General features: G+C 35.9%; 1 protein-coding gene across 1 annotated transcript in view; it reads left to right on the top strand.

Annotated features, from left to right (window-relative positions):
* Positions 1–12,526, top strand: part of LOC150088423 (uncharacterized) — a 291,584-nt gene that overhangs the window by 136,871 nt on the left and 142,187 nt on the right. Inside the window, exons 14-15 of the mRNA XM_090370152.1 lie at positions 551–721; positions 10,638–10,716. Coding sequence (XP_090226278.1) covers positions 551–721; positions 10,638–10,716 — 250 coding nt within the window. The remainder of the gene's footprint in view (positions 1–550; positions 722–10,637; positions 10,717–12,526) is intronic.

Genomic DNA, 12,526 nt, shown 5'->3' with positions numbered 1-12,526 from the left:
CAATCTAAGAAGTCATAAGTGCATTATTAGAACTTCATGTGTTTTTCTGAACTGTTGCTGCAAGTAAACAGATTTTATTGATTCCAGCACAAATTACATACTTAACTTCAAGTACTGAAGGAATTAGTAGAAAATTAACAGAATTCTCATGCTATTTTTACATGAGAAATGGTGCTGGCACAATTTCAGTTATAGAAAAGATGTATAATAGAAACTTTTAAGGAATTGACAATATTTTTAAGGGGAATGAAATTTAAGTTCCACTAAATATTGGAAATGATCTCCATAAATGTTAATATGATAATAGATGACCTTTTGTAATCTGCTCCAAGCAACTACCATGGCCCTCATTATTTGAAATGCTTTTCAGTGTTTATTTTAAAAAAGCTTCACAAACAAGGATAAATATTTTAATGTACCTTCTCAGTCAGATTGGTAAATTTCCAACATTATTTTAATAGAATATTTGTTTGTAAATGCATAAGGACATCTTATTGCCCTTATGTTAAAATTTGAATGTAAGTAGTATTATATTTTTTTTCATTTTAAGGTGTTTATGAAAAAAAGCCATCACCTTCCTGTCCTGAAGGTGAACCTATCTTCCATGGTAAAAATGTTCCTGTTACCTGTGATATTACATCAAAATACCGACAATGTCCTGATAGTCACTACTGTGTTCCTGCCAGCTCTAAAGGTCCTGGAATTTGTTGCCCTATGTCAGGTATAATCTTCAGATTTTGAATACATTATTAATTCAAATTAAAATTACATGAAGGGAAGAGGTGCCAGTATGAGGATATAATAGCAAGGAAGAATTTTTTTTTTTTTTTTTTCCCTCTCCCCTTGTTATGCTTTCATTTAAATTGTTATAGTCAACTGCTCGTCTGCATTTTCTTTAAAACATTGTTTTTCTAATAATAAAGTTTTTTGGGCAAAAGTAAAGAAAGCCAGCATGAGAACTGTGGCAAACTACTAGAAACTTGCCGGACAAACTGGTTTGCCGTTACTCAGTGTCTCCCTGCATTCTCGGTAAACAGATGGAGTGTGGTATCAGAAGAAGAAGTCGAGAACGATATATTGATTGACACATAGGTGTGACAGATGATAACATAGCATTAAGTGATTCATTGACATTATGATACATATATATAAAGAATTTTCCTACTACATCATAACTTAACCTTTTAAAGTTAGGTAAGGAAACCTTTTCCTATTATTTCATAACCTAACATCAGGTTATGAAATATAATGAAAAATAAAGAAACCTTTCCCTAACCTGTCCTTTAATTAGGTTAGGAAATTTAACCTTAAAAATGTACAAAGAAATCAGTAATATGGATTTTTTTTTTTTTTTATAGCAAAAACACTCCAACTCCAATAATCTGCTTTTAATGATGAAAAAAAAACTAATCATTACATCATCTGTTGTGCCTACGTGTCAATCAGTATATTGTTCTCGACTTTTACTGCCACTACCGGCACCTTCGTAGGCCAAGTGGGCAGGAGCAGCAGTGCGTAGCACATGCTTCTTAATTGGACCGGGGTTAGAGACCGTGACCACCAAATACGGAGGATGCGGAAAGGTCAGGGAATGACCACCGCACATCCCTGGAGCAATATGGCCTTAGTTTGCTAACGCTCCTAAATACCAAATAACAAACAATCTGCCACTACCAATCTGTTTACCGAGAATGTAGGGAGAAACTGCAGTAGCAGCAAACCAGTTTGTCCAGTAAGTTTCACCAAGTTTCCCATGGTTCTTGTGTTGGCTTTCTTTACCTTAGTCAAGTTTTTTGCTTTATTTTACACAATAAAAAAAATAATAATAATAAACAGTTTTCTTATTTTAATATCACAAACTTCAAAGAACAATAGATTATATTTTATTTTATTTTTTTGAAATATGCCATGATTTTGATTTGGCATTTTTAAAATAAAATAATAACTCGAAAATAATAAAAAAAAAATAAAAAAAAAAAAAAAAATATATATATATATATATATATATATATATATATATATATATACATAGATAGACACACTGGTTTCAAGAAAGTGCATTGCCTAGGAATTTCACATTTCTAACTCTTTTTCACAATGGTATGTTACATTAATGACTAGCATCGCAAATAGAAATATAAACAAAAGATATTTATTAATAGTTAAGGCAAAGCTAAGTAATATTTGAATAATCATGGGTGAAATGTTATCAAAAGCCCTCAATTTGCTTCAGTTTATCATTTTAAATGGAAAACAAAATGAAAAGTTCAAGAGGTGCAAACTAATATTTAGTAGAACCACCTCTGGCCCTGATGACAGCAGCATGCCGCCGAGGCATTAACAAGATCAATTTCTGAAGATAATCAACTGATATTTCATGCTTCCAAAGAAGAATTATGGCTTCCTGAAGTTTACAAAGGGTCTTTGGTTTCTTTCTGGCAGCAGCAGATTCCACCCGGTGCCAACAGTTCTCTATAGGATTCAGATCTGGGCTGTTTCCTGGCCAGCTAAGAGTGGTAATGGACCGTTCTTCCAACCATATTTTCACCTGTAACAAATGTAAACACATTACTGTCGAACCTCTAATGCAGAAATGAAGCTAAAGTAACTACAGAAATGCCTACTTACACTTTTCGCTCTATGATAAGGAGCAGAGTCATCCTGAAAGATGCAGTTACTTGGCAGGTCGAAATGGTTGACAGCAATTTGCCTTCCAATATTCGCCTTCCAATATATACTTGGCAGGTCGAAATGGTTGACAGCAATTTGCCTTCCAATATAGCCAGGTATCCATTGGCATTTACAGAACCTTTTATAAACTGGAAGTGACCTACTCTGTGATACGAAATGCATCCCCATATCATTTGGCTGGTGGGGAATCTGGATGGTATTCTTCACCACATCTATGGTGAATCGTTTGTCTTCCATCAGAGCCATGCATGTTGAATTTCTTCTGATCCGAGAAAATAACTGACTTCCACTGCTTGGGAGTCCATTTGATATGCTCCTTACACCAAATTAATTGGGCCTTTTCATTTTTTGTGTGAGGAGGGGCTTCTTCTTAGGACGATGGACTAAAAGTCCATTTCTGAAGATAGTCTTCTGACTGTTACTGTACTTGCTACCCTCCTGTATGTTCTTCCCATTCTCTTTTCAGCCCAGATGAAGAATAAGTAGCATAAGAAAGCATAAGTGCTTCAAAACTTGGTCCTGTTTTTGTGTAGACTCATTTGCGTCCGTTTTTTTCTATCAGCAGAACCAGTATTCTTGAGTTTGGAAAGAAATCTACTTACTGTCGACTGATTACAAGGCACTCTATAAGCAATATGATGGGAAGAACATCCTTCCTCACGTAAAGCAACAGTAGCACTCTTTCTTCATGGTGTCAACTGCACGTAACTCTACTTCCTGACACAGGCAAGGAATGACTGCAACCCTTGCACAGCATGCTTATATAGCTGAAAGTAACAGCTGATGCAATATTAGGTGATGACCTACATGTGTCAGTCTTATCTGATGCAACCTGTAAGAAATATTGCCATATACTTACGTTATTCGGATGACAATTACAATTTTAAGGGGTGATGCATTTTCTTTGAACACCAGTATATATACAGAAACTCCCCAACTTATGTAACAGTTGCATTCCGCAGAACGCTACACAAGTCAGATTTTACGTAAGTCGGAATTTCCCCTATGCTTGTGCAGCATTTGCAACTGTGCTCACTGAATTGACAATCAAAAAAGAAATGTTCAACAAACATGTAAATAGAATTATTTATTGTATTTATTCAATTTTTATCTCATGCACAAGAAAAATTACAAAATTGTGCAATTTAAAAAAAAAATTTTAAAATTACAAAAAAAAAGAGGAGACAGGCATAACATCAGTAAGTTTTGCCTCTCGAGCATCATTGTCAGAATCGACGTCTTCAGCTGATAAGTACGCCGCTGCAGTGGTTGATGGCTGTGGAGATTTCAAAGGGGTCAGCCGCTTAACCTTACAAAAGAACATATTAATGGATGACTCTACGGTGGCTTTTTTCTTTTTGTTGTAGATTTCTTTGTAATAAGCAAGCATATCACTCACCCCTTTTAACTTTTAAGAATCGTTCGCTGTCAGGAACCATCTTCTCAAACCTCTCCATTGCCAATGCAATTTCACGAAATGCCATTGCCATTTCTCTGGTGATGAAGTGTCTTGGCTCCTCATTTGGTTTATCTTGAGCTTTGCCGACCAGGCTAGCCAGGTGGGTAAAGTGCCTGCCTGGCAACCCAAAGGTCGCGGGTTCGAATCCCGCTTCAGGCTTGGATCAAAGTACTGCAAAAACCTTGGGAGGTGCATTATGGACACAGAAGCCGGATGCGCCAACAACTACCCAAAAAAAAATCTTGAGCTTCGTCAGCATTTTCTTTCACTATCACTGCCTGCAAGTAAATAAGTTCATTAAATAATTCCTTCTCTTCTTCCTGTATTAATTCCTTCATGTCTTTGGCATCAACCTCCAATTGAAGTAGCTCTGCAACCTTTACAATCTTATCTGTAACCTCTTCATATGATTCATCTTTTTCAAATCCTTCGAAGCCTTTTACATGCTGTGGGCATATTTTCTTCCTTGCGCCATTTAAACAACATTTAGTAATTTCCGCCCAGGCCTTATTAATGTTTAAGGTGGCATGGTAAATATCGTAAGATTTCCAAAAGTCTCTTAACGTAAGATTTTTCTCATTGTCTACTGCAGACAATGTCTGAGTAAATAGTATGCTTTTAAATTTGAAATAACACACTGATCCATAGGTCGGACGAGTGAAGTCATGTTTGGCGGTAGAAATATGACTCTCACATTTGAATTGAAATCATCTAGATGCATAGGATGTTCAGGAGCATTATCTAATAGAAGCAAAATCTTGTCTTTACGATATTTTTCAGATTTGGGAATGAAGCAGCATTTAAACCAATTCTCAAAGAGATATTGTTATCCATGCTCTCTGGTTCGATCAGAAATGCACGAGTAGGATGGCTTTATTGATGCCCAATGCACAAGGATTTCTAGAATGGTACACAAGCAGTGGTATTAATCTGTAATCTTCCTCTGCATTTGACCCAAGCAAGAGCGTGGCCTTATCTTTTGACGCATTGAAACCTGGCATTGTATTTTCCTCTTTGGCAATGTATGTTCAATTCGCCATTTTTTTTTCCAATACAGATCAGTCTCGGCAATGTTAAAAATTTGCTGCGTTGAAAAGCCTTCATCAATAATTTTTTCCAACACATCACAAAATTTCTCTGCAATTGCAGAATTGGTACTGGCGACTTCGCCGCATATTTTAACATTGTGGAAACCAGTGCGATGCTTGAACCTATTAAACCACCCATTGCTTGCCGTGAACTTGGGTTGGGGTTCACTGTACTTATCCTTAATATCTTAATAAATACTTGTTCTTTTTGCTTGAATGGTCATTAGACTCAGGGGCACTTGCTTCTGAATCTGATTTTCCATCCGTATTATTAACAGCTGTTCCATCTTCAATATAGCACCTGAATGCTGTTATTATCATTAGCCATATGGTGCAAGGAAGCCTGAGGCTTTTGTGATCACTGTTGACCTTAAGTGTGATTTACAGTACAAAATATAATTTGTAATAAAAATCATTGCAGAACTGAAGCCTTTCTTGGTAAGAGCACTCCTTTGTTCCCCTCACCTATCTCATTGCTTTTCTCTGTACCAGTTCCAGTAGCTCCAAATCCTTCCTAAAATGAGGCTTCCAAATCTGTATGCACTACTCAAGATGTGGCTTGACCACTGCATTATACAATGTGATAATCATCTCCTTATGCTTGGTAGCAAAATTTCTGTATATCGTTGACAAAACTCCATGAGCTGTCCTCTGGCAGGCACACAGCCACAGCCTGCCAGGACATATATGACTGTACAATTACCCCAGGTCTTTTTCATTTTCCAGTATCTTGAGTGTAGTACCACACAGTTGTGCATTACTCTAGGGTTACTGCTATGCATATGCAGTACTTTTTATTTGTCAATGTTAAAATTTCAACTGCTATTTCTCAATCCATCTGTCTAATTTATAGTGATATAATTCTTCCTCCCCTCAGGATTTAGCACTATTCACCTGCAGGGTACCACAGAGCTCCATCCTAGTTCCTCACTCCTATTTATACAACATCATAGAAGTCAAATTGCTAGGATGGTTATACATGATTTATAATGGTTTATATAATTGAAGATATGTAATGCTGGAAATTACATTATGCTCCAGGAATGTTATGACACTGCAGACTGATTCACCAAAAATTTTTGTTTATAAATGATTAAAGACAAAAGACCTGTCTTTAATCACTATACTTATTGAAAAGAATTTTCTTTAACTTTAATAATTCCTAGTTAATAAATGTGGCCTTCACAATGACAGCAACTCCTACATCAGAATATGCATCACAAGTGTGGACTATAAGCACTAAGTACCTTGTTTAGTGCTTGGTGATTCAAGAGGTGTAAATTGTTTAATTTAATTAAACAATTAAAGCATGTTCAGAAATCTATGATCAGGTTCTAGCATTGAAATAAGATTTAGATTTAGAAACTGAATCTTGTGATGAATGGGTTTTTAAGTTGCTTCCACCCAATAAAGAATAACAATAGCAAAGTGTATGTTTTTATGCCTGTTAATCACAGGTAAACCAGATGCCTCTGGATTGCTCCATTTAGTTAATTTTGGGCCGACCGGGCTAGCCAGGTAGGTAAAGTGCTTGCCTGCCAACCCAAAGGTCGTGGGTTCAATTCCCGCCTTGGGCTTGGATCACAGTAAAATGCGAAAAAACTTTGGGAGGTGCATTATGGCCATAGAAGCTGATGCACCAAAAACTACCAGGGGGGGGAGAGTTAATTTTGGGCGTCCACCCGGACCACTCAGGTAACATGATTTATTTGTTATACACACTAATAGCTGACAAAAGATAATCTTATTCAAGCAGACTTCATATTGCCACTTTATATAGTGACTACATACAGGGTATATAGTAAGTCTCATAAAAAAACAGGCCAAATGCTTGAGGAAGAATAAGATAAAAATACTCTGGGGCATATTTTGACTAAGGGCACTGCTTCCAAATTAGTGTATGAAGGTTTTATGATGTCTTGTTCTTAAGAAAATGTGTATATGATCTTCACCAATGTAGTAATAAACTAGAATTGCTTTTGCTGGTACCACTGTGATTATAAATCATAATCTTCCTACACCAAGTGGAAAGGCTTGGGTTTGAATCTTGTCAATGGCATGAGGAATCTTTATAGACTTTTTTTTTTTTTTTTTTTCCACACTATGGCCAAGTTATAATGTGTAAAACTAACTCAACCAGAAACTCAGATTTTTCATCCAACAAACAGGCAATTGACCAGAGACCACACCAGTTAACACAAAAATTACATTTGGGAAGTATGAGATACTGTTAGGATAACCTGTAACTTAAAATGTTTTTTGTGTTTGGCCTCTAATGCCTGCATATCACTACTGAATGAAACAAAACTACTATTGCTAAATGTCTACTCTTGGACTGTTTTTGTTTGGAGTAAGGCTGCTCTCATTATTTAGTTTACTCAATCCGTTAAAGCCTTAAACACTTCAGTCATCTGCTTGCAGATGCCTAGTTTAAAAGCACTGCAATTCACAAAAGATTTCAATTCTATATTCAGGACCTGGATACTGATGATCTTGGTAAACCACATCCTACCAGTCCCAGTACATTCCACTCAGTGTCTTCTGTCAAAAGGATTTCAGAAGAATTTAGAAAAATCTTAATGCTAAGAAAGCTCCAGGTCCTGATGATATATAACCTGTGCTCCCAAGCTTACTCCTGTTCTTTGTTGCCATTTTACACTTCCTTATTGCACTGGTGTTTTTCCTTCTTCTTGGAAATTTGCTCATATCCTGCCAGTTCCTAAAAAATGGGACATCCCTCTCATCCAATTATTGTTTCATTGCACTTAACCTCTATACTTCCCAGAGTAATGGGGAAATCAATTAACCACCAACTCCTTTGTGCCTGATGTAAGGAGTGTACCAATCACTGAAGAAACGAGTGTTTGCCCTAGAAACAAATGTAAGTGGGAGCTCGTCAGGAACTCAAGTATCTCATGACCTGTCAAGATGCACCCCTGATTTGGGTCCCAGATAAGAATAGTCAAGTGCATACTGCTCTGGTTGAAGGTGATTTAGTTTTATTGGGAGATTCTATTGTCAGGGAAATGGGTAATATTTTTTGAAATAAAGATAGATGGATCAGAACCAAGGCATGTTTAATATAGTTGGGGAAGAACGTTACGTGATTGTTTTCCATTAAGATTATTACTATATTTAATACCACTCATATACCACGTGAAATTAATAATGTAGTTTATATAGTCTATTTGCCTAAACTACTATACATTAAGGTGACATTTCAGGCATCTTACCAATACCCATCATCAGACCTGCTGTTTGTGGAAAAGAAAATAGAAAGGGTTACAAATTGTAATATATTATAATATTACAATTACCAGTATTACAATTTACCAATATTGCAATTACAGTTAATGTTACAATTACAAATATATAATTCTAAAGTATTAAGTTTGAATTACTGTTACACTGGAAACCAGATATTAAATTAGGTAAATTTTAGGTAAATACAAGGGGATTAAATTCTTACCTGCTGACAGACTCCTCTTGCTGATGCTTCTAGAAACCTGATGTGCATACAAGCAAGAGGTGGTGCCAGCAGTTGATTTTTAGGTGAGGGATTAAGTCCAGTAGTCAATAGAATTGTGCAAAGTTTTCTATCCTGGAACTGGGGTTCTTGTATAGTGGTTTCCACTTGAAGAATCCTGAATCTTCTGTGGATTTTCCCTATCTGAATCTGAATGACTCCGACATTTTGGACAGTTTCAAAAAAAAGAAAAGAAGAAAAATTCAAATTTAAGAACTAGTGACAATACCGATGACGAGAGATGGAAAACAATGACAACGAAGGTATTAATCCTTCTAACATGAATTGTTGGCATTTAGTGAAAGTGAAGTTAGAGAATTGTCAATTAGGTTACAGTTAAATGAGAGCTGAAATGCGTGGATTTCCGGAATACCTAATTGATAAGAAGGTTTCGGAAGAATTGAAGAATTTGATGAACGCTCTGAGTATGATACCAATTTCATTGAGTGAATGTGAACGAGGATTTTCACAAATGAATCCGATCGCCAGCCCAACGAGTGCTTCGTTGATGACAAAAACAGTTTCTTCACTACAATTTCTTAAAATTGTAGGCCTGCCGCTGACCTGCTTCGATCCAGTAAAATATGTCGATTCGTGGCTGCTTCGGAAACATCAGTCAGCAACCGACACACAAAGAGGAAGAAAAGAAGTCAGCATAGGACAGGAGTTGGCAACCTGCAGCTTGCAAGCTGCATGCAGCTCTTTCAAAATGTAACTGCAGTTCTTTACAGCTCATATGAAGCACAATTTGAAATGGAGTTAAGAGGTGTTTGTTTGTTATTTGGTTTTTAGGAGCATTAGCAACTAAGGCCATATTGCTCCGGGAACATGCGGTGGTCATTCCCTGACCTTTCCGCATCCTCCGTATTTGGTGGTGACGGGCTCGAACCCCGGTCTAATCAAGAAGCATGTACTACGCACTGCTGCTCCTTCCCACCTGGCTACGGAGGCGCCTGGAGTTAAGAGGACTTAAAAATCAAGGACATGTGGAGTGCAAGACTAAAATGCCTTAAAACTGAAATTGAGGATTTGGAGAGGCAAAAGGCTGCCAGTGGAATTCTACACAAATGGATGGCGATAGATGAGTTTAAAATGCAGACCAAATTGTGTTCGATGTGTGTAGTAGCTTGCCGAACCCATATATAAATTTGAAAATATTTGCATTTGGACTACTCTCAGTTTTTGGTTCGACATATTTCTGCGAGCAAATATTTTTGAACATGAACTATTTTAAAAATAAATCAAGAAACCGTCATCTGAACAATGCAAGCATGTTTAAAGCTCAGCATGTTTAATTACGACATACTCGCATGATGTTGAGAGACTCGCTCAAGAAGTTCATCAGCAAAAGTCACATTAATTGGATGTTTGTTACATTTTTTTTTTTTTCAGTATTAATAAATAATATTTCAAAATATATATATATTTTTAATAAACACCTACCCACTCTGTTCCATTTCTTAAAAAACTCTTGCCCCCCCTCCTCTTCCCAGCGTGAGCTGAGGTGCAGCTCTTCAGATTCTCTTTTTTTTATAATTTGATCAAAAATGGCTTCACTTTAAAAAGGTTGCCGACCCCTGGCATAGGGTGTCGAATGAGAACTTAATAAAAATTTGGAATATTCTACATATGTAGAAATCTGTGTATATTTCATTTAGAAATAAATTTATTCAGCTTATACTGCTTTTATTGCCTTAGAGTTTTCTTATCATCTATGCAACTCTTTCTTATTTCATCAGCGCATCATGCCATTTGGTAGATTTTATTGTTTTACCTTTTAATAGTTGCTTATTTTATGAATTATATATTATTATTTTTAAAATTAATTTGCATAAGATTTTTTTTTTTATCTGTTTAATTTATCTTATTTCAGCAAGAAGTAGATGTGAGCAAGCAAGAGAATTAAAATTTAAGAGTAGTACAAATTCCTCTTTGGTGACATTTATACCAAAGTAAGTTTTTGATTTAATTTATTTAAAGAAAATCATACATAAAAATGAATTTGAATGAGATATGTTTGTTAACTCTTATTTTCTTGATTGAATCTGTCTCTTATACTATTCTGACAGTTTGTTCTGTTCCATTTCTTTTATTTACACTTTGTAAATCTTAATTTTATACTAATATAATTAAATATTATTTTTTAATACATTATGCTACGTGCAGTCTTGAGGTCTCAAGAGATTACTGATTAATTGTTCTTACAAAACTAACATGACAAAGGTCTAGAAGTGGAACACATGGAAGAAATAAGAAGGTACTGTAAACATTGTCATCCATGTGAAAATAACTGAATAACAGGCATTCTGAGGCCCAGGAAACATACAGTGCATAAGCAACTTGACTTGTGAGTGAAGTTTTTTCAGAAGTTTTTTTTTTTTAACTGTTAGGTTGTCTTAATAATTAAAAAGTTCTGATTTACTTTACCGTTCAGAATTTAATTCCTGTAATTGCTTATTAGATTCCCACAGAGGAGAAATGCATGCATAACTTTGTATATATGTATTTCTCCATTTTGGATGTTTAATAAAATAAATTTCCATTTGTGCTTGGTACAGTCACTAGAGAAAGTGACAACTTCATTTGTAACTATTTCATTGCCACCTAGCTAACAGTGTGACAACACAGTTGTGCATTTCTTAGGGAAATGGGCAGAATTTGATCCTGCAGAGTGTAAACCTCTGCTTATATTTCTTGTACTGCATGCCAAGCAGAGAAACACATGAAGGGCATAGGAACTTTTTATGAAAAGTATCCTTCATTTAAGAATGAACATTAGTCTTTTGTGGAGCACCCACTACGAGAGTTAGCAAAAATCAGCAAGCACAGTGTTCCACTTTTTCTTGATGTAACTTACATAAAACTTACTAGTGGGCATCACAGCTTAACTACCCTTTTCTGCTTGCTTTACACTTTGCAGATTTAATTGTTGAATTAATGTTTACATGAGTAAACAGAAATCTAAGCAATTTTGTTTAATTCTGATGAAAACTACAGTGCAGAAATTTCTGTAAACTGCCAACCTTCATACCCTATGCTTGCTAGATAAGAGGCCCCCATAATGTATTTTAAAGGCTCTTCTAGTTTATTTTTAATTAAGCACAGCATGAATTCCACATGTGAGTTATGATTTTCTGGTGTAGCATATTCCCCTTTGTGTAGGTGCTACACATTCCCTTTCCTGTCTCTACTCCCATCTGCTGAAAGTGACAAGAGTTTCTCCTTCCCCTTCCCATTTGTGGTTCTAATAGCTTCACTGGAGAGAGAGAGAGAGAGAGAGAGAGAGAGAGAGAGAGAGTCTTAACATTTTTAAGAAAATGTTTGATCACTCTGTGTAAACCACTCAGTACCACTCAGAATAGCTACGAGTCACAGGTAGCTCACAAGCTACACATTGGGATCTCGGACTTACAAAGTGCCAGTGCTAATATGCCAGCAGCACACCAAGACTGTTTACCTCAGAAGATTAGTGCTGCTTGCAGGGGAAAACACACCAACATTATTAAGTTTCCAGCTACAGTTTTCTTTTAATAAACATGCATATTCCAAACATTGATTTTCCTTTGTCTTCTGCCTTTAGCATATTTCCACTGATAATCACCTTGATGTATATGTTGATTTATGTGACACAGAGTTAATATATAACACAAATGCTCCCATATTTGTGTTATATATTATTGTGTTATATCATACTGACTGGTCACTGAAAAAAAAAAAAAAAAAAATCTAGAAGTTTTCTGTTTAAAGAGTGTATGGTATAAA

Source organism: Mastigoproctus giganteus, chromosome 3 (genome assembly GCF_048544385.1).
Source record: "Mastigoproctus giganteus isolate SK-2022 chromosome 3, ASM4854438v1, whole genome shotgun sequence".
Classification (NCBI taxonomy): Eukaryota; Metazoa; Arthropoda; class Arachnida; order Uropygi; family Thelyphonidae; genus Mastigoproctus; species Mastigoproctus giganteus.
The sequence above is the reverse complement of the archived record's forward strand: the minus strand, read 5'-3'. Positions and strand labels throughout refer to the sequence as shown.